The sequence below is a fragment of the Chanodichthys erythropterus genome, chromosome 4 (assembly GCF_024489055.1).
Source record: "Chanodichthys erythropterus isolate Z2021 chromosome 4, ASM2448905v1, whole genome shotgun sequence".
Classification (NCBI taxonomy): domain Eukaryota; kingdom Metazoa; phylum Chordata; class Actinopteri; order Cypriniformes; family Xenocyprididae; genus Chanodichthys; species Chanodichthys erythropterus.
In genome coordinates, this window is record NC_090224.1 from 8580534 (window position 1) to 8607500 (window position 26967).

At 35.3% G+C, this 26967-nt stretch overlaps 2 protein-coding genes across 2 annotated transcripts in view; one reads left to right on the plus strand and one right to left on the minus strand.

Moving 5' to 3' along the window:
• Window positions 1-427: 427 nt before the first annotated feature.
• Window positions 428-23443, plus strand: adam17b (ADAM metallopeptidase domain 17b). The gene is made up of 19 exons (XM_067383954.1): window positions 428-1020; window positions 3123-3255; window positions 3347-3480; window positions 3574-3662; window positions 4547-4733; window positions 4995-5122; window positions 5890-5976; window positions 6052-6162; window positions 8229-8373; window positions 8467-8558; window positions 8631-8783; window positions 8879-9078; window positions 9281-9384; window positions 12388-12522; window positions 12626-12756; window positions 12868-12946; window positions 13025-13113; window positions 20216-20272; window positions 20363-23443. The coding sequence occupies exons 1-19, from the start codon at window positions 933-935 to the stop codon at window positions 20750-20752; spliced, it is 2532 nt and encodes an 843-aa protein (XP_067240055.1). The 5' UTR covers window positions 428-932; the 3' UTR covers window positions 20753-23443.
• A 108-nt stretch (window positions 23444-23551) lies between these two features.
• cpsf3 (cleavage and polyadenylation specific factor 3) overlaps window positions 23552-26967 on the minus strand; it is a 9267-nt gene continuing 5851 nt past the window's right edge. Inside the window, exons 12-18 of the mRNA XM_067383953.1 lie at window positions 25877-25985; window positions 25686-25784; window positions 25471-25565; window positions 25287-25374; window positions 24274-24340; window positions 24095-24191; window positions 23552-24009 (exon numbers count right to left, since the gene is read on the minus strand). Of these exons, the coding sequence (XP_067240054.1) occupies window positions 23911-24009; window positions 24095-24191; window positions 24274-24340; window positions 25287-25374; window positions 25471-25565; window positions 25686-25784; window positions 25877-25985 (654 nt within the window). The 3' untranslated portion in view covers window positions 23552-23910. The remainder of the gene's footprint in view (window positions 24010-24094; window positions 24192-24273; window positions 24341-25286; window positions 25375-25470; window positions 25566-25685; window positions 25785-25876; window positions 25986-26967) is intronic.

A 26967-nucleotide genomic window follows, 5' to 3' on the forward strand; every position in this document is an offset into this window, starting at 1 on the left:
CAAATGATTGGTCAAAATGATTGAGTGCAGGATGAGTCATCAGTATTTTTGGTCCATTTTCCAGAAGAGGAAACTATACATAATAATGATTAAATATTAAATATTACAGCACATTTCGATTGTTTTCTCTTTCACTCTGTCATAGATGGTTTAAATGTTCTTAGGCAGCCTAATAATTAGTACTTGTGCAAATCAATTTAATTCTTTTAGTTTGTGGTAATAGCTTCCTAAATAAAAGATTTATAGCTGCTTGTATACTGTCCTTCAAATGAGACTAGACGCTAGACTGAATTTCATGGGGTTTGAGGTAAGAATTTAAAAATAGAGTCTGGACGAGACCGAGTCTGTTCTCAAAACCTAGTGAGCTGTCTGACTAGAGGCGCGTTCACGCGCCTGTGACGCCCACTAAATGCGGTCTAGATAGACAGCTCGCTAGTTTTTGAGCACAGCCCGAGAGTTTATCCTCTTACGTAACTCATACCGCGGATACACTCTCTAAAACCCATTTAAAATACCCTGCGTACTGTCACGCGAGAATTTAAAATCAACCGCCCTTCAAATTTGTGTTTTGATAACGCCTTCAACACGATCTGTAGATAAAGTTAATAGTGATTTCCTGGAGCGGTGAATCTGATCCATCCATCCCACATCAAATACTTCCGGGTATTTCGCTAGACTCAGATGTTGGCATGATTTGGTTTTGAGTGAATCTTTTTTCTTTATAACATCAACCGACATGGACGAGAGCGTCTTGAAGTGAGCGTGTTTTTGTTCTTCTTTGATACTTTGTGACTTTGTTTTTTGTCCAGCCAGATGTGCGCGTGTGCATTTGTTTGGCCATGTCCAGATGTTGATCTCACGCAGATTGGTAATCCATGGGATTAAATGGTGTTGCTGTGTGAAGTACTGTATGTTACATTAACGTCCTCGCTATGAAACGCATCGTTTTCTTTCTGGCGTCTTTATTCCTGGCGGAGTGTTCAAGGAGACCCATTAGAGATGTCCTTGACGACGAGTACGGTGAGTTATTGGGGATACCAGTAGGAATACTTTGAAAACATTATAAACACATTTAAATCGAAAGATTATGTTGTTTCTGCGACGTCATCATAACCATAGTGTGCTTTTCCCAAATACCTTACTGTAACTCAGAATTCAGAGGGAAAAAGTCAAAATTGAGAGATGTAAAGTCAGAATTCAGAGGGGAAAAGTCAAAATTGCGAGATGTAAACTCGGAATTCAGAGGGGAAAAGTCAAAATTGCGAGATGTAAAGTCGGAATTCAGAGGGAAAAAGTCAGAATTGCGAGATGTAAAGTCGGAATTCAGAGGGAAAAAGTCAGAACTGCGAGATGTAAAGTCGGAATTCAGAGGGAAAAAGTCAGAACTGCGAGATGTAAAGTCGGAATTCAGAGGGAAAAAGTCAGAACTGCGAGATGTTAACTCGGAATTCAGAGGGAAAAGTCAGAATTGTGAGATGTAAACTCAGAATTCAGAAGGAAAACAGTCAGAATTGCGAGATGTAAACTCGGAATTCAGAGGGAAAAAGTCAGAATAGTGAGATGTAAACTCGGAATTCAGAGGGAAAAAGTCAAAATTGTGAGATGTTAACTCGGAATTCAGAGGGAAAAGTCAGAATTGTGAGATGTAAACTCAGAATTCAGAAGGAAAACAGTCAGAATTGCGAGATGTAAACTCGGAATTCAGAGGGAAAAAGTCAGAATAGTGAGATGTAAACTCGGAATTCAGAGGGAAAAAGTCAGAATTGCGAGATGTTAATTCGGAATTCAGAGGCAAAAGTCAGAATTGCGAGATGTAAACTCGGAATTCAGAGGGAAAAAGTCCGAATTGCGAGATGGTAACTCGTAATTCAGAGGGAAAAGTAAGAATTACGAGATGTAAACTACTAATAGGAATACTTTGAAAACATTATGAACACATTTAAATCGAAAGATTATGTTTTTTCTGCGACATCATCATAGCCATAGTGTGCTTTTCCCAAATACCTTATTGTAACTCAGAATTCAGAGAGAAAAAGTCAAAATTGAGAGATGCAAAGTAAGAATTCAGAGGGGAAGAGTCAAAATTGCGAGATGTAAACTCAGAATTCGGAAGGATAAAAGTCAGAATTGCGAGATGTAAACTCGGAATTCAGAAGGGAAAAAGTCAGAATTGTGAGATGTAAACTCAAAATTGTGATATATGAACATATATGAATAAAACCAGAATTGTTATATAAATGTTGCAATTACCTTTTTAATTTTTTTATTCCATGGCAGAAACAGGCTTCCATAGTTGAGAGAAACCCATTCTTGGCAATTATGGAGTGAGAGAAAACACAGATTTGTCCTACTTTTAAAAAACCCTGCTCCTTGAAACTTATAATTTCACTTTAAAAAGTATGGGTAATGTGTAAAATTCGGAATTCAGAGGGACATGTCGGGGATCATTCTCCATTGATCCTCCAGAACACTTGTATTACCCAGGTTCATTTATACCAATACTAGGGTGTACATATTGCCTGTAATCTGTCTTGGAATATCCATGTGAGTTATGTTTGCACTAGGATCCAACAGAGAATGTACTTCTTGCAAAGTCTCAGGGTGTTTGGGGTTGGACAGAGGGTACTGATGTTATTTTATCATGCTGTGATTGAGAGTGTGTTACGTTATGGAATTGTAGCTTGGTTTGGTAACATATCAGTTAAGTTAAAATCACAAATAAACAGATTGGTTTATACAGCAATGGAAGTGATAGGGGTGAGGGAGTTTCCTTCCTTCCAAATTCCCTTTGAGAAGGCCATAGTTAAAAATGCAAAGAAAATTCTAGCGGAACCCTCCCATGTCCTGTACCCCTAATACAAACTACTCCCTTCAGGTAGACGCTATACCTGATGTTATACCTGAATAGGTATAAAAATTCTTTCATTCCTTTATCAGTGAATCTTCTAAATTCAGGATGTAAGGCAGTGTGAATTGAGTAGTAGTGTCTGTTTTGTTTTTGTGTTTATTTTACTACAATTGTTTGTTTTTATGTGGCAGCCTTTTGTCCAAGACAAATTTCCTTAGGAACCAATAAAGTCATCTTGAATCTTGAATAAAGTTGTTCACTATGACTCTTTCAGACCAGCTCAGCTCATTGCTGTCAGACTTTGATGTTCTTCAGCTGTCCAATCTTCAACAGCATTCGGTTCGCAAGAGAGATGTCCAATCACAAACACACGCAGAGAGGCTTCTCAGTTTCACTGCGTTACAGAGGTGAGTACTCATCGCCCATGAACCGCCATGACACAGTTACTGCCAAGATTAAAGCTCAGTCATTTAATAAGCTCTCCTAAATATTCCCCAGGCATTTCAAATTGTACCTGACAACCAACACAGAGCTCTTCACTCATGACTTTAAGGCTGTGGTAGTAGGAGAAGATGGCACTCAAAAGATGTATGAGGTCCAGAGAGAAAACTTCTTCACTGGTCATGTCATTGGTAACTGCAACTCTATGTATTTTAATATCTAAAATGCATTAAAAATTTAAGGTCTAGTAATTTTCATTTGCAGTTTTTTTCCCTAATTTGTAGGAGAGGAGAATTCCCGCGTACAAGCGCATATTGGTGACAATGACTTCACTGCTCATATTCTTACTGATGAAGCCGAATACAACATTGAGGTATCATAACACCACAAATTTACGCACCTCAGCAAAGAGAATACATTAAAGGGGTGGTTCATTGCGATTTCACTTTTTTAACTTTAGTTAGTGTGTAATGTTGCTGTTAGAGCATAAACATCATCTGCAAAGTTACAATGCTCAAAGTTCAATGCAAAGGGAGAATTCTCTGTTTAAGGATTACAACAAATGGCTGGGTGGGACTACAACGAGCTTCTTCTTTGTATAGTTTCTTCCCTATAATTAACATAAACCCTGCCCCCAAGAACATGCAACAAAGGGGGTGAGGCCATGTTGGGCTGCTTTAGAGAAGAGGAAGAGTTGTTGTAGAAGAGTGTTGTTGCAATGCTGTCATTTTACGCTGGACTGCTTCACAAACCAGGGTCAATTCAATGCGGAATTTGCACAAAAGATTAACATGATAGCACATACGCTAGTCGAATCAACTCCACAGCAACTACATAAATTTATCCACTAACCATTCAGAAATGTCCAGATGCATTCTATAAGTTGTAACTTCTTCCTGAGTCTCTCCATCAGTGTCTTGACTCCGGTTTGAACAATGTAAGGCTGACAATCGTCATTTTGGCTGCGTGAAATTCTCCAGCTTTGTTGTTGAGCAACCGAAGCGTGAGCTGTTAAAGCTCTGCCCTCTTCTGGAAAGAAGCCGGGAGCAGCAGCTCATTTGCATTTAAAGGGACACACACAAAAATTGTGTGTTTTTGCTCACACACAAATTGGACAAGCTATAATAAAAGATCTGTGGGGTATTTTGAGCTGAAACTTCACAGACACATTCTATGGACACCAGAGACTTATATTACATCTTGTAAAAGAGGCATTATAGGTTCCCTTTAATTAACACATTCATTTGGTTTCTGCAGCCACTGTGGAGGTTTATTGAAGACTCTCATGATCATCGGCTGCTTGTATATCGCTCTGAAGACATCAGGAACGTGAGCCGATTGGCAGCTCCAAAAGTATGTGGCTACATCAGCACAGATGACATGGAGATGCTGCCAGAGAGTGTGCGGGCAGCCAGAGCACTAGATGAAGTTGAAGAGGAGGATGGTAAGACTTTGTGTTAATTTGTAGATGTTTAACATGTCAAAACTGGTTATTAAATCCTGAAAACTCCTTCTGTGGCTCTCTGTAACAACACATCTGGTTTAAATGTGACCTTTCCTGCTTATCTGAGCCAAATATAAACAGTGTAATTTGAGTTACCACTTTATATAGTTGCTTTGTCACCCATGGTTAATGTCTCTCGCCTTTTCACCCCTTTCTCTATTTTTGCTATTTTTTTTTCACTCCATTGCATCTGTTCCACAGGGCACCTGAGAGAGAGAAGACAGACACCAGATCACAGTAAAAACACCTGCCCTCTGCTGCTTGTGGCCGACTATCGTTTTTTCAAAAACATGGGCCGTAGAGAGGAGAGCACCACCCTCAACTACCTGGTATAAAAAGTCTTCGTGAAACACACAAACAAATTTCTGCATAAATTGAGCATAAAATCATTCTGATGCAAATTGTCACATTCATTTCAATAGGACAGTGTTATTAGACCAGTGACTCCAATTTCTAATTTCTAACCAATAAAATATTTTTGTGTTCGACATATAATGCCATTCAAAGTTTAGGGTTTTACAAGATTTTTTTAATTAATACTTTTATTCAGCAAGGATGCATTAAATTGATCAAAATTGACAGTAAAGACATTTATAATGTTATAAGATTCCTATTTCAAATAAACACTGTTCTTTTAAACTGTATAATCATCAAACAATACTGAAAAAAAAAAAAATCAGTTTCCACGAAAATATTAAGCAGCAACTGTTTTCAACATTGATAAAATAAGAAATGTTTCTTAAGCAGCAAATCAGCATATTAGAATGATTTCTGAAGGATCATGTGACAGTAAAGACTAGAGTAATGACTGCTGAAAATTCAGCTTTGACATCATTTCAAATCTTGAAATATATTCAAATAGAGAACAGTTATTTTAAATGTGTTTTAAATTGAAATAATTTTTCACAATATTACTGTTTTTACTATATTTTTGATCAAATAAAGCACCCATGTTGAGAATAAAGCTTGGTAAGACTTCTTTTAAAAAATTCTTCTTAAAAAAATCTTACTGACCCCAAACTTTTGAACAGTATTGTAATGAAAAACTTTAAATAATTTTTAATTTTAATTTAAATTTTGCCTTGGGTGTGTTTAGATTGAGCTGATCGATCGTGTGGATGACATTTACCGCAATACATCTTGGGATGAAGAGTATAAAGGTTATGGAGTTCAGATTCAGCAGGTAAGCATGGTTCGTGGCGAAGAACTCCAATGAAATGCTATTTTGGAGCCAGCAACATGCATTTGTCTCTTTCAGATCATAATTAACAAGACACCCACACAAGTAGACCCGGGAGGTGCCCACTTCAACATGAAAGGGAGTCCTGTGAGGAACAAAGATGTCTGGGACGTCAAGAAGCTCCTGGAGGTGAGCAAGCTGGAACTGTGGGAGCGAATGACTGAATTAATGAAAGCGTCCTCTCTGTATTCTGAGCTGTGCTAATTTGTAACAATGAGAGTCGCTTCTACTTGAGAGCGAAGAATATTATTGAGGACTTGTATATTGTTTCATTATCCATCTCTACCTGTGACCTGTTTGGCAGAGAACCAGCAAAGAAAAAGAACATGCTATGTAAACATTATTAGTGCAGTTCAATTTGTAGTCCTAAAACTGGAAGATGCTAGGAGAATTAGCATCTTCCAGCCATTTTGTGTGATTTTTGAGTACCATTTTTGATTTGAGCAAAATAAATTACGCTATAGTCGTACATCTAATGTTAATTTTGGAACTTTTTAGTGATTTTAAAAGCTACACTATTGTTCAAAAATTTGGGGTCAATAAGATTTCCTGTTTTTGAAAGAAGTCTCTTATGCTCACAAAGGCTGCATTTATTTGATTAAAAATACAGTAAAAAACTAACATTGTGAAATATTATTACAAATTAAAATAATTTTAGTTTTCTCTTTTAATAATAAAATCAAATTTATTGCTTTGATGGCAAAGCTGAATTTTCAGCATCATTATTCCAGTCATCAGTGTCACATGATCCTTCAGAAATCATTGTAATATGCTGATTTGCTGCTTAAAAGATTAATCCACTTTTAAATACACTTTTCCTGATAAATTTACTCACCCACATGTCATCCAAGATGTTCATGTCTTTCTTTCATCAGTCGAAAAGAAATGAAGGTTTTTGAGGAAAACATTCCAGGATTTTTCTCCATATAGAGGATTTCAGTGGCTACCAACAGGTTGAAGGTCCAAAGTGCAGTTTTAATGCAGCTTCAAAGGGCTTTAAACGATTCTAAACGTTTCTACCTAGGGAAGGCGTAGAGCATTCAGCGTAAGCGTTTTGAAGAATGCGGAAACGGTAAGTACGTTCAAGGCGATATTTTGTTTATAAAGCATAAACGGTTGTATTTTTTCTGAAAATACCAATTGTTTCGCTAGATAAGACTCTTATTCCTCGTCTGGTATCGTTTATAGCCCTTTGAAGCTGCAGTAAAACTGCAGTTTGGACCTTCAACCTGTTGGTAGCCATTGAAATCCACTATAAGGAGAATAATCCTGGAATGTTTTCATCAAAAACCTTAATTTCTTTTCGACTGACGAAAGAAAGACATGAACATCTTGGATGACATGGGGGTGAGCAAATTTATCAAGAAAAGTGTAAACTATTTAAAAGTGGACTAATCCTTTAAGAGACATTTCTTATTATTATGAATGTTGAAAACAGTTGTGCTACTTAATATTTTAGTGGAAATCATCATACTTTTTTTAGAATACCTTCATGAATACCTTCAAGAACAGAATTTATTAAACCTTTTGTAACATTATACATGTCTTTACAGTCAATTTGATCAATTTAATGCATCCTTGCTGAATAAAAGTTAAATTTCTTGAAAAATTTAAATTAAATCATACTAACGGCAAACCTTTGAACGGTAGCTTACTGTTTCCACATAAGAGTTACAGTGATATGCTTTTTTTGTCAGACATATAAACTCACATCCTTGTAGTTGTAATTATTATGTCCTTAAAGGGATAGTTCACCCAAAAATGAAAATTCTGTCATCATTTACTCATCCTCAAGTTGTTCCAAACCTGTATGCATTTATTTGTTCTGCTGAACACAAAGGAAGATATTTGGAAGAATGTCAGTAACCAAACAGATCTCGCCCCCTGTTTTCTACCATAGTAGGATAAATACTATGGTAGTCACTGACTGACATTTGGTTACTGACATTCTTCCAATTATCTTTCTTTGTGTTCAGCAGAACAAAGAAATTCATACAGGTTTGGAACAACGTGAGGGTGAGTAAATGAAAAACAAATGTTTAATTTTTGTGTGAACTACCTCTTTGAGACATTATTTTGCTTGCAAATAAAAAATTCACAAGGGAACTCTGGGTTCCTGATTGACATACAAATTGAGATCATGAATAAATGGCTATAATTATAGTAAAAATTGTCATTCTGTCTTCCCCCTGCAGCAATTTAGCATTGACATTGCAGATAATGCATCCAAAGTGTGCTTGGCTCATCTGTTCACATATCAGGATTTTGATGAAGGCACGCTCGGCTTGGCTTACGTGGCCCCCTGCAAACCAGGCTTTCCTGGAGGTATTTGCTCTGAGAGTGAGTGTAAAAACCACATTATAGAGGAATCAGTTTGGTCTTACATATTCCCCATACTTAGACATTTTGTTTTATTGTTATGTCTTTCTTAAGAGTGTCCGTCTTCAGGAAATGACAATCGCGCTATATACCTCAACACTGGACTAACCAGCACCAAAAATTATGGAAAAACCATTCTTACCAAGGCAAGTGGAGTCCAAACAAATGTTTTTGTCGCTCTTATTTAGTAAGCTGATTTTCTGACCATATACCAACAGGAAGCGGACTTGGTTACCACCCATGAGCTTGGCCACAACTTCGGTGCTGTTCACGATCCAGATGATGTTCCGTATTGCGCGCCCAGAGAGGATCAGGGGGGCAAATACGTAATGTACCCCATTGCGGTGAGCGGGGATCACTCTAACAATAAAGTACGTCCTTCGTTGATGTGAATTCAGCTTGGTGTCATTGTTCAGAACATCACATTATCAGTTTGTAAGTGTTTTGTTTTTGTGCTCCCCTATAGTTGTTTTCGAATTGCAGTAAGCTCGCCATAGCAAAGAGGCTGAGGGCCAAGGCCTTCAAATGCTTCAGAGAGAGGAACAGCAATGTGTGTGGAAACTCACGGGTGGAGGAAGGCGAGGAGTGCGATCCTGGACTGCTCCACCTCAACAGCGACCGCTGCTGCACATCAGACTGCAAACTTAAGCCCAATATGCAGTGCAGGTACAGCTCCTCCATGTGGCCTCATGAAAAAATGCTGATGCAGATATGCTGAATTAAAGGGACAGTTCACCCAAAAATTAAAATTCTGTGATCATTTACTCACCTGCATATTTTTAAATCTTCCTCAAAAGGTGAATTATTAGTTCAAGACAGAATCGCCTGGGTATATATGTCTTTAACTTTTCTTTTTTCTTGACACTAGTGACAGGAATAGTGCCTGCTGCAAAGACTGCAAGTTTGAGAAGAAGGGCAAGGTGTGTCAGGAGCCAATGAATGCCACTTGCAAGGGAAATTCTTCCTGTACAGGTGAGGTATCAACTAACAAGCTTTGATTCTATTTGATAAACATGTTAGGGTATATTAGTTTTAGTATTATTTATATACTATTATAGTATTTATTCATATTTTGAATGATCTTGTATTTTCATATCTTCAGTTTTTATTTTCATTTTAGTTTGTTTTAGTACTTTTGTTCATTTGTCATTTTTATTAGTTGTTACATACTTCTATATTGCTTTTATTTATTTTTATTTTAGTTATAGTAATTTTAGTACTTCAAAATAAATGCATTTATTTTAGTTATTTGCCAAGGCAAATTTTTTATTTATTTTTATTTTATTTTTTTATTTTGTTTTACTTTACTTTTGCTTGATTTCAATGGCTAAAATGTGATCTATAATAGTTTTTGTTTTAGATTTAGCTTTAGTTAACAATAACAACATTGCTTGAAAACTGGTTTGAAAGTATATGATAATACTTTTTGTGAGTGAATTTCATGAAATAATGTCTATTTTATTGTAATATAATAATAATAGTAGCTTATGTTTTGGTATCATTATGATAATTTCCATTGTGACATAGAAAGAAATTATACAGGTGCTGGTCATATAATTAGAATATCGTGAAAAAGGTCATTTTTTTATTGTAAATTATTTAAAAAAAATTAAACTTTCATTTATACTAGAATTTTTTTTGTTTTGTTTTTTAATTTGTTGATTAGAGTATACAGCTTGTAAAAACCCACTTATATCTCATCAAATATTATAAGGGATTTCACAGCACGCTTCAAGGGGCATAGGCTGGAATCTGATAGCGTTTGCATAAAAACATTTGTTGAACCAAACTAAAACAAAATGACCAGAAAACAAAAAAAACAAAAAAACAAAACAAAAAAACAATAATAAAGCTCAATATAAATCAAAAACCACAACATACATCATGTCTTGCTTACAGTGCATGTATTGACCTCGCTTCTAATCTTTCAGACAAACATATCTTTACATCGTACACAATCATATACCTTAAAAAAAACCACACAAGTTACAACACATAATCAGTGAGAAAGCATTCAACTCCGTCATAGTCCACAAAGTCCCTCAATTCGTTCCTCAGAGTCCGTTTTTAAAAAAAAAATCTCTTCTGTTTCAAACACGTCTTGTGAAGCCATTTGAGCTCGTGACACATAAGCAGAACACAGCGGTTCAGACATTTAAACTCCAACCGCTTACACGCCAGCATATTGACGCGTGCTCCGTCCGATGCATTCATTTCATTGTCATTAGGACTCACAAGCATCAGCAGAACACAGAGGTTCACACATTTAAACCCCCGCTGCTTACCGCACCGGTACTATCGACAGCGCAGCTCACTCGTGGCATTAACGTTGACTCAGTCCAAAGTTCAAAACAGGGCCCATCCTTCTGAGCTTCGACGAAGTGTCCCACGAAAAGGTGAACGCCAGTCCAAAGTCACCGCATGAACGGAACCGCAGCTTTTTTAAACTTGGTGTTCTCCCTATACCAGAGTCGTCACAACAATCAACATGCTAGTTCCGCGTCACACTTTTCTTCCGCATCCTACTATAAAACTTTGTTTCCATATCAAATACCCAGAGTTAACATGACGTGACATACATACAAAATACATGAAAAAAAAATAAATAAAAAATGAAAAACAAAACAAAACATCATTCATGTATTCAATCATATACAAGAATCAGCCTCAGCTAATGGGCACCATTACAAGCTCATGAAAGTCCAAAATCCAGTATCTCAAAATATTAGAATATTTACATTTGAGTTTCATTAAATGACCATCCCTACAGTATAAATTCCGGGTATCTCTTGTTCTTTGAAACCACACTAATGGGGAAGACTGCTGACTTGTCAATGGTCCAGGAGACAATCATTGACAGCCTCCACAAAGAGAGTAAGTCACAGATGGTCATTACTGAATGTGGTGGCTGTTTACAGAGTGATGTATCAAAGCATATTAAATGCAAAGTTGACTAGAAGGAAGAAATTGGGTAGGCAAAGGTGCACAAGCAACAGGGATGACCACAAGCTTGAGAATACTGTATAGTAAAGCCGAATCAAACACAATGAGTAGAATGAAGCCGTAGTCAGCGCATCAAGAGTCACCACACTCAGACATCTTCAGGAAAAGGACTACCAAGCCACTTCTGAAACAGAAACAAGTCATTTGCTGTAATATGTGCTGCCGACCAAGTATTGAGTGTACAAATGAACATACTTTAAAGAACTTGAACTTGTCTGTTTTGAAAATCCATTTTTTGATTGATTTTAGGAAATATTCTTATATTTTGAGATACTGGATTTTGGACTTTCATGAGCTGTATGCTCTAATCTTTAAAATTAAAAAAAAAAAAAAAAAACTTTTGAAATGTTTTACTTTACATGTAGGGAATCTAGAATATATGAAAGTTTCATTTTTAAAAATAATTTACAATAAAAAAATGACCTTTTTCATGATATTCTAATTATATGACCAGCTCCTGTATGTTATTTATGTAACATCAATACCCTAATGCAAAAAAAATTCAATTCAAATGCAAAGAAATTATGCTGTATTATACAGAGCCCTGTACGACATGCAAGAAAAAAAAATAAATCGTGCACATGATTTACTAATTCGTTCCCTCGATTTACTAAATCTTGTGCATGATTTATAAATCGAGGGAACGAAATAGTAAATCATGTGCACGTTTTAGTAAATCGAGGGAACTAATTAATAAATCGATTTAGCCTACTATTTTTTTCCTGCATGTCATGTCTGGGGCTCCGTAGTATTATCTGATGATATATTTTTAAATTATGGTAGTCATTTGATATTTTATGATGATATAATGAGAAAAGTAAAGTAAATAGAAATGCTAAATGTTGAAATGCTAAAAATCTGTTGAAAATAGGCTTCATTTTCTAAATGGAAAATTCCTTACTGATGAGATTTAACTGCATGTGTCTAGCCCTTTGTCCTCCCTGAAACTCTATTCTTCTGTGCTTCTTACAGGGCTCAGCAGTGAGTGCCCTCCTCCAGAGAACGTCCCTGATAAGACCATCTGTGTGGACAACGGGCGGTGTCTGAATGGAGAGTGCATCCCGTTCTGTGAAGCTGTAAAGAACCTGCAGTCATGTGCATGCAATGGTAAAATGACCTGCTGATAAAGCTAATACTGTTGGTATAGTACAATTACATTTTTTAAAGCCTGTTTTGAGCAGACATGCCTTTTTTTTTTTTTACTCTTAAGAGACAAAGAACTCTTGTAAGGTGTGCTGCAGGGATAAGAACGCTGTGTGCACTCCTTATATTGATGACAAGGGCAACCCCCTACTTCTGCGGAAGGGCAAACCCTGCACTGTGGGCTTTTGTGATGGATCGGTGAGTGGCAGTGTTCACAACATACAGTCACAGATCAATTGCAGTAATTCACAAGACAACTGGAAATGGTTTACGTTCAGTTATTCAAAAATTTGTTCTTATTCCTTCAAGGGTAAATGCATGAAACAGGTTCAGGATGTTATTGAAAGGTTGTGGGATTTCATTGAGAAGTTGGACATAAATACTTTTGGTAAGTTATCTGTAAACACAGTGATGTAATTTCACTTGGAATTCAATGGAGGAATGATATCTGTGTATGTGTTCATAGGGAAGTTCCTGGCAGACAATATTGTTGGCTCAGTGGTAGTCTTCTCACTGCTTTTCTGGATCCCACTCAGCATTCTGGTCCATTGTGTGGTGAGTCATCTCCGCTAACATCTTACAGTTAGTTGTAGCTCTGAGGAAATGTCTGCTATTATAATGGACTGACCTTGAGTTGTATTATGGTCTAAAGGACTGTTTACGCCCAAGAGCAAAACAAAACGTGAAATGCATTGCAGACAAAAATCTATTAACACCAAGAGTGAAATGAAAAATTGAAATTAATTAGAGGAAAGATCTGTTTCTACCAAGACCAAAATGAAAAATTTTATAAATCAGACAAAACAACTATTTACACCAAGAGCAAAGCAAAAACTTAAATGAATCACAGACAAAACCTCTTTTCACACAGAGCAAAAGAAAAGTAAGTTTATTAGTAAGTTAAAAGAAAAACTTTTATTTACACCAAGAGCAAAACAAAAAAGTTAATTGTATTGCAAATTATATGTCTTACCACACCAAGAGCAAAAAAAAAAAGTTAAATGTATTGCAAATTAAATGTCTTACCACACCAAGAGCAAAACAAAATTGTTAAATGATTCACATACAAAAAGTTTCTTTACAACAAGAGCAAAACAAAAAAGTTAAATGAATTGCAGACGAAATGTTTTACACCAAGAGCAAAACAAAAATGTTAAATGAATTGCAGATTAAATGTCTTTCTGCACCAAGAGCAAAACAAAAAGTTAAATTAATTGCAGACAAAAGGTTTATTTACACCAAGAGCAAAACAAAAAAGTTAAATTAATCAGACGAAATGCCTATTTAGACAGAGCAAAACAAAACATTTCAATGAATCACAGACGAAACGACTTTTCACACAGAGCAAAAGAAAAGTTTATTAGTAAGTTAAAAGAAAAACGTTTATTTACACCAAGAGCAAAACAAAAAAGTTAAATGTATTGCAAATTAAATGTCTTACCACACCAAGAGCAAAACAAAAAAGTTAAATGTATTGCAAATTAAATGTCTTACCACACCAAGAGCAAAACAAAAAAGTTACATGTATTGCAAATTAAATGTCTTACCACACCAAGAACAACACAAAATTGTTAAATGATTCACAAACAAAATGTTTCTTTACAACAAGAGCAAAATAAAAATGTTAAATGAATTGCAGACAAAAGGTTTATTTACACCAAGAGCAAAACAAAAAGTTAAATTAATTGCAGACAAAAGGTTTATTTACACCAAGAGCAAAACAAAAAAGTTAAATTAATCAGACGAAATGCCTATTTAGACAGAGCAAAACAAAACATTTCAATGAATCACAGACGAAACGACTTTTCACACAGAGCAAAAGAAAAGTTTATTAGTAAGTTAAAAGAAAAACGTTTATTTACACCAAGAGCAAAACAAAAAAGTTAAATGTATTGCAAATTAAATGTCTTAGCACACCAAGAGCAAAACAAAAAAGTTAAATGTATTGCAAATTAAATGTCTTACCACACCAAGAGCAAAACAAAAAAGTTAAATGTATTGCAAATTAAATGTCTTACCACACCAAGAACAACACAAAATTGTTAAATGATTCACAAACAAAATGTTTCTTTACAACAAGAGCAAAATAAAAATGTTAAATGAATTGCAGACAAAATGTCTTTCCGCACCAAGAGCAAAACAAAAAGTTAAATTAATTGCAGACAAAAGGTTTATTTACACCAAGAGCAAAACAAAAAAGTTAAATTAATCAGACGAAATGCCTATTTAGACAGAGCAAAACAAAACATTTCAATGAATCACAGACGAAACGACTTTTCACACAGAGCAAAAGAAAAGTTTATTAGTAAGTTAAAAGAAAAACGTTTATTTACACCAAGAGCAAAACAAAAAAGTTAAATGTATTGCAAATTAAATGTCTTACCACACCAAGAGCAAAACAAAAAAGTTAAATGTATTGCAAATTAAATGTCTTACCACACCAAGAGCAAAACAAAAAAGTTACATGTATTGCAAATTAAATGTCTTACCACACCAAGAACAACACAAAATTGTTAAATGATTCACAAACAAAATGTTTCTTTACAACAAGAGCAAAATAAAAATGTTAAATGAATTGCAGACAAAATGTCTTTCCGCACCAAGAGCAAAACAAAAAGTTAAATTAATTGCAGACAAAAGGTTTATTTACACCAAGAGCAAAACAAAAAAGTTAAATTAATCAGACGAAATGCCTATTTAGACAGAGCAAAACAAAACATTTCAATGAATCACAGACGAAACGACTTTTCACACAGAGCAAAAGAAAAGTTTATTAGTAAGTTAAAAGAAAAACGTTTATTTACACCAAGAGCAAAACAAAAAAGTTAAATGTATTGCAAATTAAATGTCTTAGCACACCAAGAGCAAAACAAAAAAGTTAAATGTATTGCAAATTAAATGTCTTACCACACCAAGAGCAAAACAAAAAAGTTAAATGTATTGCAAATTAAATGTCTTACCACACCAAGAACAACACAAAATTGTTAAATGATTCACAAACAAAATGTTTCTTTACAACAAGAGCAAAATAAAAATGTTAAATGAATTGCAGACAAAATGTCTTTCCGCACCAAGAGCAAAACAAAAAGTTAAATTAATTGCAGACAAAAGGTTTATTTACACCAAGAGCAAAACAAAAAAGTTAAATTAATCAGACGAAATGCCTATTTAGACAGAGCAAAACAAAACATTTCAATGAATCACAGACGAAACGACTTTTCACACAGAGCAAAAGAAAAGTTTATTAGTAAGTTAAAAGAAAAACGTTTATTTACACCAAGAGCAAAACAAAAAAGTTAAATGTATTGCAAATTAAATGTCTTACCACACCAAGAGCAAAACAAAAAAGTTAAATGTATTGCAAATTAAATGTCTTACCACACCAAGAACAACACAAAATTGTTAAATGATTCACAAACAAAATGTTTCTTTACAACAAGAGCAAAATAAAAATGTTAAATGAATTGCAGACAAAATGTCTTTCCGCACCAAGAGCAAAACAAAAAGTTAAATTAATTGCAGACAAAAGGTTTATTTACACCAAGAGCAAAACAAAAAAGTTAAATTAATCAGACGAAATGCCTATTTAGACAGAGCAAAACAAAACATTTCAATGAATCACAGACGAAACGACTTTTCACACAGAGCAAAAGAAAAGTTTATTAGTAAGTTAAAAGAAAAACGTTTATTTACACCAAGAGCAAAACAAAAAAGTTAAATGTATTGCAAATTAAATGTCTTACCACACCAAGAGCAAAACAAAAAGTTAAATGTATTGCAAATTAAATGTCTTACCACACCAAGAGCAAAACAAAAAAGTTAAATGTATTGCAAATTAAATGTCTTACCACACCAAGAACAAAACAAAATTGTTAATTGATTCACAAACAAAATGTTTCTTTACAACAAGAGCAAAATAAAAATGTTAAATGAATTGCAGACAAAATGTCTTTCCGCACCAAGAGCAAAACAAAAAGTTAAATTAATTGCAGACAAAAGGTTTATTTACACCAAGAGCAAAACAAAAAAGTTAAATGAATCAGACGAAATGCCTATTTAGACAAAGCAAAAAAAAATTTTTAAATGAATCACAGACTAAACGACTTTTCACACAGAGCAAAAGAAAAGTAAGTTTATTAGTAAGTTAAAAGAAAAACGTTTATTTACACCAAGAGCAAAACAAAATTGTTAGATTCACAAACAAAATGTTTCTTTACAACAAGAGCAAAACAAAAAAGTTAAATGAATTGCAGACGAAATGTCTTTCCGCACCAAGAGCAAAACAAAAATGTTAAATTAATTGCAGACGAAATGTCTTTCCGCACCAAGAGCAAAACAAAAATGTTAAATGAATTGCAGACGAAATGTCTTTCCGCACCAAGAGCAAAACAAAAATGTTAAATGAATTGCAGACAAAAGGTTTATTTACACCAAGAGCAAAACAAAAAAGTTAAATGAATCAGACGAAATGCCTATTTAGACAAAGAGCAAAACAAAATTGTTAAATGAATTGCAGACGAAATGTTTATTTACACCAAGAGCAAAACAAAAAAGTTAAATAAATTGCAGACGAAATGTTTATTTACACCAAGAGCAAAACAAAAATGTTAAATGAATTGCAAACGAAATGTCTTTCCGCACCAAGAGCAAAACAAAAATGTTAAATGAATTGCAGATGAAATGTTTATTTACACCAAGATCAAAACAAAATTGTTAAATGAATTGCAGACGAAATGTTTATTTACACCAAGAGCAAAACAAAATGTTAAATGAATTGCAGACAAAAGGTTTATTTACACCAAGAGCAAAACAAAAAAAGTTAAATGAATCAGATGAAATGCCTATTTAGACAAAGAGCAAAACAAAAAATTTCAATGAATCACAGACTAAACGACTTTTCAAACAGAGCAAAAGAAAAGTAAGTTTATTAGTAAGTTAAAAGAAAAACGTTTATTTACACCAGGAGCAAAACTAAAAAGTTAAATGTATTGCAAATGAAATGTCTTACCACACCAAGTGCAAAACAAAATTGTTAGATTCACAAAAAAAATGTTTCTTTACAACAAGAGCAAAACAAAAAAGTTAAATGTATTGCAAATGAAATGTCTTTCCGCACCAAGAGCAAAACAAAAATGTTAAATGAATTGCAGACGAAATGTCTTTCCGCACCAAGAGCAAAACAAAAATGTTAAATGAATTGCAGACGAAATGTCTTTCCGCACCAAGAGCAAAACAAAAAGTTAAATTAATTGCAGACAAAAGGTTTATTTACACCAAGAGCAAAACAAAAAAGTTAAATGAATCAGACGAAATGCCTATTTAGACAAAGAGCAAAACAAAAAAGTTAAATTAATCAGACGAAATGTTTATTTACACCAAGAGCAAAACAAAAAAGTTAAATAAATTGCAGACGAAATGTTTATTTACACCAAGAGCAAAACAAAAATTTTAAATTAATTGCAAACGAAATGTCTTTCCGCACCAAGAGCAAAACAAAAATGTTAAATGAATTGCAGACGAAATGTCTTTCCGCACCAAGAGCAAAACAAAATTGTTAAATGAATTGCAGACGAAATGTTTATTTACACCGAGCAAAACAAAAAAGTTAAATAAATTGCAGACGAAATGTTTATTTGCACCAAGAGCAAAACAAAAATGTTAAATGAATTGCAAACGAAATGTCTTTCCGCACCAAGAGCAAAACAAAAATGTTAAATGAATTGCAGACGAAATGTTTATTTACACCAAGATCAAAACAAAATTGTTAAATGAATTGCAGACGAAATGTTTATTTATACCAAGAGAAAAACAAAAAAGTTAAATGAATTGCAGACGAAATGTTTATTTACACCAAGAGCAAAACAAAAATGTTAAATGAATTGCAGACGAAATGTCTTTCCGCACCAAGCAAAACAAAAAGTTAAATTAATTGCAGACAAAAGGTTTATTTACACCAAGAGCAAAACAAAAAAAGTTAAATGAATCAGATGAAATGCCTATTTAGACAAAGAGCAAAACAAAAAATTTCAATGAATCACAGACTAAACGACTTTTCAAACAGAGCAAAAGAAAAGTAAGTTTATTAGTAAGTTAAAAGAAAAACGTTTATTTACACCAGGAGCAAAACTAAAAAGTTAAATGTATTGCAAATGAAATGTCTTACCACACCAAGAGCAAAACAAAATTGTTAAATGATTCACAAACAAAATGTTTCTTTACAACAAGAGCAAAACAAAAAAGTTAAATGAATTGCAGACGAAATGTTTATGTACACCAAGAGCAAAACAAAAATGTTAAATGAATTGCAGACAAAATGTCTTTCCGCACCAAGAGCAAAACAAAAAGTTAAATTAATTGCAGACAAAAGGTTTATTTACACCAAGAGCAAAACAAAAAAGTTAAATTAATCAGACAAAATGCCTATTTAGACAAAGAGCAAAACAAAAAATTTCAATGAATCACAGATGAAATGTATTTTTGCACCGAGCAAAACGAAAAAATTTAAGTCACAGGTAAAAGGTTTATTCACACTAAAACCGAAACTAAACAACACACTTAGAAGAGGGTCATTCAGGTTCATAGAAGACAACCCATTTGATAATGCAAAATATAAGTTGCAATAGTGACAGACTCCATCGCATAGCTGTCAACCCTCCCGTTTTTTCCGTGTTTCTCACGTATTTTATCTCTTTTTCCGCTGTCTTCCCGTTTTAGTATTTTCCCGTAAAATATCCCGTATTTTTATGCTCTGATTGTGTTCACTCAGAACACGCAAGTATCTGTGTCTGTGAAGTGGCTTGCACCTGACCACGGGCGATGCACGTATGCATGCGCCGAACGCGTCTTTCTGCGCTCATGGGGTTTCTTTGAAAGGCTCGCGGGAAATGTAGTAACTTATATAAATTGTAATGGATATCGGGAGAAATGGGATCACGGGGGCACCGCGATGCGACCGCAAAGGGCACTTTCACTTTCACGATCAAAGTGCACGCCATTGATAAGCATTGTAAATGCAGTATTACAGATTAAACGCGCAGGTCTCCTCTCGTGCATCCTCCTCACTGGACGAGGCAAAATCACTTTCGTTTCACTTTCAGATATCTCTTTTATAGATGCCATCAATGCTTTTACCGAAATCAAATCGGTCCATAAACTATTATCCTCACGAAAACTTCAGTCAAGCCAGCTTGCGCGTCAATCTGAGAGATCAGCCTTCAAATTTCTTGGTTTCTGAATGGGCGGTTTGGCTTGATTGACATTATATACCATCGACCTGTCCTAAAACGTTAGCACGCTTTGATCGATGGTTTGGAGATCGCGTACTTCTCCGTTCGAGAGCGCATTTCCGTTGATTGTTTACGAACGAAAGCTCACAGAAACGTGAAAATGAAAATGCTCTCATTTGAAAGAAAATATCCTAAGCTAAAAGATGATATAGTGTGACTGATTGAAGCAACCCTTATCAAAAGTGCAGGGGTCCCGACCCCCTGTCCCGAGTGCCAACGTAATAATCGTGCAAAAAAAATTCCTTATTTTGGGGATGGTTCCCGGGAAATCTCCCTTATTTTCAGTGTTCAATGTTGACAGCTATGCTCCATCAAAGAAAAAAAAAGTGATTTAGTTTTGTTTTACAAGATTCCTCTCTTTTTGTCTTTAGGATAAGAAACTTGACCAGCAATATGAATTTAACACAAAGTCACTCTTCTACCCCAGTGTAAGTACAAATCAGAAACAGAAAAAGTTATTTTTCTTTTGATAATAGGAAGCATAACAAATGCCCGACTGTGTTTATGTGCTGTCACAGAATGCAGAGCTGCTGAGCAGTCTAGAATCAGCCTCAGTGCGGATCTTCAAACCACCATCTTCCTCAGGCTCCTCTGCGGTGCCACGCTTTCAGGCATCTGGACCCCTGCAGACCAGCACGCCACCTGTCTCCATCTCCCAGGTGGCTCCAGCCCCAGCCCAGACCCCAACCCCGTGTCCTCACCCCACCATGGAACCACAACGCATGGCCACCATCCAAGAGGATCCCAGCTATGATTCCCACCTGGACGAACAAGCTCTGGGAGAGGACTTCCCTACCTCTGGCTCAGTCTCACGCTCCTTTGATGATCTGACGGAGAACCGAGAGAATGCCATGTCCTTCAGGGTAAAAAGACATGCACAAAATAACAGCAAGGAGACAGAATGTTAAGAGTGTAATTGTATAAAATGCAAAAAAGATTGTAAGGGAATATGATTGGGAATGCTCAAAGCTGAGCAGAACAAGCATTACAAATGCACTGAAATGCAATGTGCGCTTGCAGCTCAAGTATTGAAAATAACCAGAATGCAGTATGTTTTCTGTCATGACTTATTCACCCTCATGTCGTTCCAAACCTGTATGTCTGACTTCTGTGGAGCTGAGAAGGAGAACATTTGCAGAGGAATTACAGGAGCTTCCAAGCACAAAAAAGCAGCATAAAAGTATGTCAAAAGTGATTCATATGACTTGTGCACAATATTTTAAGTCTTTGAAACCTTACGATAAGATTGTGTGAAGAACAGACTTAAACTTTCCTCTCCAGTTAGCTGTTATAGTCAGCATGAAATCTATTTTCAAAATGCAGGTTATTGATTTTTTTTCTTTTACAAAAATATTTTTTGGCCTGGTAATGCAGGGCTTATCAACTCTGTCCCTCAAATGACAGAGTTAGTAAAATGATAGACTTCTCTCTCGTGATAAACGCTGGATTTCTCTAATCATTTAGTCCGCTTAAATGCCAAACGATTGCAAGCTTGCATTTAGATCTGCCTCCATCCAATCAACAACCGATGGACAGAACCAAGACCCCGCCCTATTTTTTTTCTTTTCAGTAATGTTTTTGCTTGGATATATGTTACAATGCGGAATAAAAGATCTGTCACTACTTCCCTTACATCTCAACTTTTAAAGCTATCGTATAGCTTTAAAACACTTGCAATTAAGCACACATGTTGGGACGACCGCTTTCATGCTTTTGAGGTGCAGATTCAGAAGAAAGTTGTACATGTTTGGAAAGACATGAGTGTGGACACGAGGACAAAATGATCATTTTTGGGTGAGCACTGGTCTTTTATAAAGCAACAGAAGGCACAAATCTTTCAGTGTCTAGGCATTACATGGGAATTCAATGTTGTTAATCCTGTTAGGATTATGCAATATGCACACATATTTACACACACATACACACTGGATCTCACCAGAGTTATCTACACGTGACCAGCTTCATTGTTAAAGCTTAATACCAAGATGTTTACAGGTCTGTTTTTATCTAAGGGATTGAGCAGATGCTAACAGATCTTGATAATTATATTATGAATATAGCTGTTATATTTTAGTTGATATTTTACATGTATGTGTTCTGACACACCAGCAAATCATGTTTTGTAACCTCTATAGAACACAATCTTGTGTTTTTGCTTTTTATTGTTTGCAAAAGACAATCTGACTTTTTAGAGGCATTTGATATTTTTGAAAATTGTCTTTGAAAAATCTTTTTGCTTTAATTTGTACTGTTCTTGAATGTAACAACATGTTACAGTAGTTTAAACAGTTGTACCAGCAGACATTATCCCCCAGCAAATTGCACTGACATATCTTAAAAAAAAGTCAGTGCCATTGTTTGGTCTCAAGATGCACACCAGTAATGTTTTTTTTTTTTTTTTTTTTTGTAAGGCACATTTATTAAAGTTACTTTAATGTCCTAATTGAACTAAGGCCTGATCCTGGCTTAATCTAAGCTCTGTCTGTGAAACCAGGCCTATATGTGTTTTTTAGTATATAAGAAAGTTTTGGCTTTTTATGAAACACCAAAGTCACTAGTTAAATGAAAAGACAATCGGTTTTATCTCTCCACGTTATTATACTTTTCTGCAACACAATGTCCGTGACTGTATGCAATATGTATTTTGCAGCTGCTGCCATAAGAATGTACTGATGTTGAACACTGCTCTGAGATCAGTATCCAAAGTGCCTTGTAATTGTTTTTTATTCTGTCTTGTGAAATAGTATTTTACTCCATGTGTTTTGCAATGTAATCTACAGGAAATCTCAAAAAGGGAGCGTGACTGTCATTTACTTGTGGCTTAATGGTCATCTTCTTCTGAATCTTAGTGTAACTATTGGGAATGTATTTGTGTGTTGATCTTGTAGAATACCAAGCATAGAAGTGTCATTTCTAAGTATTAGATCTTATTACATGACCTAACCCTGCTTTATTTTATCATCGGTTGTCAAATCCTGTGAAATCTTTTTTTTCATGGCTCCCCACAATGTTGTGATTTGTCAAGGGAGAAAGTATTGAATGTTAAGACAGTGTTTTGTATCAGTGTGTTAGATTTGTATAACTTAATAGTTCTTGACTTGGTATGTTTGGCAAGCTTTCATTTTTAAATAAAACGTCACCCTTAAAGGTGCTAAAGAGGATGTTTTGTTTTATACATTTTTGCAGTATTACTTGAAACTGTCTTTACTAACTGATAAAAGACTATTTATTAGGTGCACTGAAAGGAATAATAATATACATCATCTGTGCACTTAAAAACATCAGCCAATCGTTTACGCCATCATCGCGTAAACGATTGGCCCTTTGGCTTGTCAATCACTGCCATGACGTTCCTTGTGAGAGACGAGCGCGGCTGCGCGCTCCAGTAACTTTCCACACTCCACAGGCGCCGCATACAATGTTTTGACATTGTAAAAACATGACAGGGATAACAACTGCAGATTATGAGTTACCTGCGGTGAGTCCGGCATAATGAATCCACTAACACAACACAGCGAATGCCGGTGGTAAACACTCGTGTTCCAATACTTGTGCACGAATTTTGGGAGGCGTTCCTTTGAAATTAGCTATGAAGGAGGGGGGCTGTTCTTACGCATGTGCTCATTTCAAAAACTCAGTAACAGTCTTTGAATTCTCAGTCGAAGAAAAAAAATCCTCTCTATCACCTTTAATGTGAGTTGTGTATTGAAATTCAAGCTCAACTTCACTCAAAGACCTCTTTTATTAAATCAATACATTGATCTTAAACAAATCATAGCTTTTCTTGAACATAAAATGTCAAAAAACAAAAACATTTTAAATGATCAATACATAATGTATATTTGACTAGAGGAACTAAAGCACAGTGACTCCTGAATGCACAAATCAGCAACTAGCTTTAACAGTTTTCCATTTGCTTTTAATGGCAATTCAGTCCTTTGAAGTGCTTTGGCCAGTCCAACTTCTGCTGGCTTCAGTCTGGTTTAAGTAGTTAGATGGACTGTAATAACAAAAGTTCTTGAGGACAATGAAGAGTCTGATAGAAGGCAGATGGGATTTGCCTATCTCACATGACAGGGTTCATGGCTTCATACAGCCTCTGCACAGCGAGCTCCACCATTTCTCTGAGAGAATCGTCTTCAGAACTGGATTCCTCATACACTGCCTGAAAACAAACAAACAACGAGAATCAGAATACTTCCGTTTCCATAAAACTTAGAGGTGTACACTTCACAGAGTTTGATACTTACTCGGGTTTCCAGGTTGATGTAGACAGTCTTCTCATCTACACTTACAGCGAGACAGTTCTTGTCTTTATAGTGGACACACTCCTCTCCAAACATGTCTCTGCAGATTGTGGCAAAAAAAAGAATTTAGTTCATCATAAATGTCACTGAGGGTTAGCTGAGTGCTGTGAGGATGAACTTACTGGAACATTTTCAGTAATCTGTACTGGAAAACATTCACATCCATCTTCTTTTCTTGGGGCTGAACAACTAAAATGAAGAAAAGAGTAAAACAAAGATATTGGTGTAATTAAGACCCATATATTGACAAAATTTGCAAGGAAAAAGTGAGAAAGAGTAAGAAAGAAAGAATCAAGGAAGGAAGGAAAAGAAAGGAAGCAAGTAAAAAGCAAGAAAGGAAGGAAGAAAGAAGAAAGAAGGAAGGAATGTAAAGATTAATAAAGAGAAGGGATGAATGGACAGGAAGGAATGGAAGAAGGAATAAAGATAAAAAAGTGGAAAATAAAGGAAGATAAAAGTAAAGAAAGCAAGCATGTAAGAGAGAAATAAAGAAAACAAGAAAGAAAGAAAGAAAGAAAGAAAGAAAAAGAAACTGAAAGAAACAAGAATCAAGGAAGGAAAGAAGGAAGGAAGGAAGGAGAAGAAAGGAAGCAAGGAAAAAGCAAGAAAGAGAAAGGAAGCAATGTAAAGACTAATAAAGAGAAGGGATGAATAGACAGGAAGGAATGAAAGAAGGAATAAAGATAAAAAAGTGGAAAATAAAGGAAGATAGAAGTAAAGAAAAAGGAAAGGAAGAAAGCATGTAAGAAAGAGAAATAAAGAAAACAAAGAATTAAGGAAGGAAGCAATGTAAAGACAGTAATAAAGAAGGGATGAACAGACAGAAGGACAGAAAAGAAAGAAAGAAAAAGAAAGAAAGAAAGAATAAAGGAAGGAAGCAATGTGAAGACAGTAATAAAGAAGGGATGAACAGACAAAAGGACAGAAAGAAAGAACAAGAAAGAAAGAAAAGGAAGCAAGCATGTAAGAGAGAAATAAAGAAAACAAGAAAGAATTAAGGAAATAATGGAAGATAAAAGTAAAGAAAAAAGAAAGGAAGCAAGCAAAAAAGAGAAATAAAAGAAGCAAGACAGATCTATTTCAGTACAACTCTGAGCTGTTAAACTGATGAAATCATTGAAATGAACAATCGCACCTTTCTGAGCTTTAGGGTTTGACTGCACCTCCAGCACCACTGTGGTGACGGCATCAGCGTACATGTCATTCAGAGGGTTGGCAAACCACTGATGGAAGAAGACCACAGACACACAAATAACAATATGAGTCACTTCTGTTGCCATAGTTACACCGGTGCATCAATGATCGGTGTGCCGCCCCACCTCCAACACGACCAGGTTTTGATCATGAACCACTGTGATGCTGTTAAAGACTCTTAGCGTGCTCTTCTCTGACGTCTCAATCTCCTCCACATCACCTGTAACACACACACAATGAGCACCACATTTAAGCACAGAACACACACACACACACACACACACACACACACACACACACACACACACACACACACACACACAGACACACGTATACACACCTGTGAGGTGGCGTAGCTGATTCAAAAGCAGGGGAAAAGGGCCAGTGAAGGGAATGGCTTGAGTCTGTTTCACTGTGCTCATGGCCAGCTCAGTGTAATCTGCATCATTAGGAACAAAGAAAAAGAGTGAGACGTGAACACACACAAACACACATAAGAAACACCTGAACTGATCACAAAAACCAACTCACTGGAGAGGTCCGAGGGGGAGAGGATGTGGTAACTGAAGTTCTTTTTCACCAGGATGCCAGAGACCCTCTGACCTTGTGCACACTTCTTATCCGCAAGAGAGCCCATCACCTTAAAACACCATGGGCAAAAAAAGTCAGTAACAAAATTATAAAATAGACAGTTAAATCCACTGAGGATCCGTCACAGAGATTAATATATGAATGAGACTTAACTGTGCAGTGTGTTTGTAACTTGATTTTATTTTATTTTTTTACTTTTTTGAAAGATTTTTTTTTAACAGCCTACCATTTTTAACAAGTTCTATTGTAAAAGACAGAAAGAACAAAAGAAAGACAGACAGAAAGAAAGAACAAAAGAAAGAAAGACAGACAGAAAGAAAGAACAAAAGAAAGAAAGACAGAGAGAATGACAGAAAGAAAGACAGTTGATTGTTTATTTGTATGCTTTATTCAGTTCAACAACCGAAAGAGGAAAGAAAAAGACAGAAAAAGAACGAGACAAAGAAAGAAAGAAAGAAAGAAAGAAAGAAAGAAAGAAAGTAATAAACGGAGCAATTCCAATAGGGTCCTCACACAATCAGTGCTCGGGCCCTAAAGAAAGAAAGAAAGAAAGAAAGAAAGAAAGAAAGAAAGAAAAAGACGGAAAGAAAGAGACAGAAAAAGAACAAAAGACAAAGAAAGAAAGAAAAAGAACAAAAATAAAAGAACAAAAAACAAAGAAAGAAAGAAAGAGACAATGAAAGAAAAGGCAAAGAATGATAGAAAGACAAAGAAAGAAAGAGACAGAAAAAGAACAAAAGACAGAGAGAGAAAGAAAGAAAGACAAAGAACGAAAGACAGAAAAAAAAGAACAAAAGACAAAGAACGAAATAAAGAAAGAAAGCAAGCAAGCAAGAAAGAGTTGATTGTTTATTTGAATGCTTTAATCAGTTCAACAACAGGAAAAAAAAAAGAAAGAAAGAAAGAAAGAAAGAAAGAAAGAAAGAAAGAAAGAAAGAAAGAAAGAAAGAAAGAAAAAGAAAGAAAGAGACAAAGAACATAAGAAAAAACGAAAGACAGAAAAAGAACAAAAGACAAAGAAAGAAAGAAAA

Coding starts and splice junctions, on each gene's coding strand:
- adam17b (XM_067383954.1), top strand. CDS start 933: ATGAAACGCATCGTTTTCTTTCTGGCGTCTTTATTCCTGGCGGAGTGT. Junction 4,734..4,994: donor TGAAGTTGAAGAGGAGGATG/GTAAGACTTTGT, acceptor TCTGTTCCACAG/GGCACCTGAGAGAGAGAAGA. Junction 9,079..9,280: donor AAGCCCAATATGCAGTGCAG/GTACAGCTCCTC, acceptor TCTTGACACTAG/TGACAGGAATAGTGCCTGCT.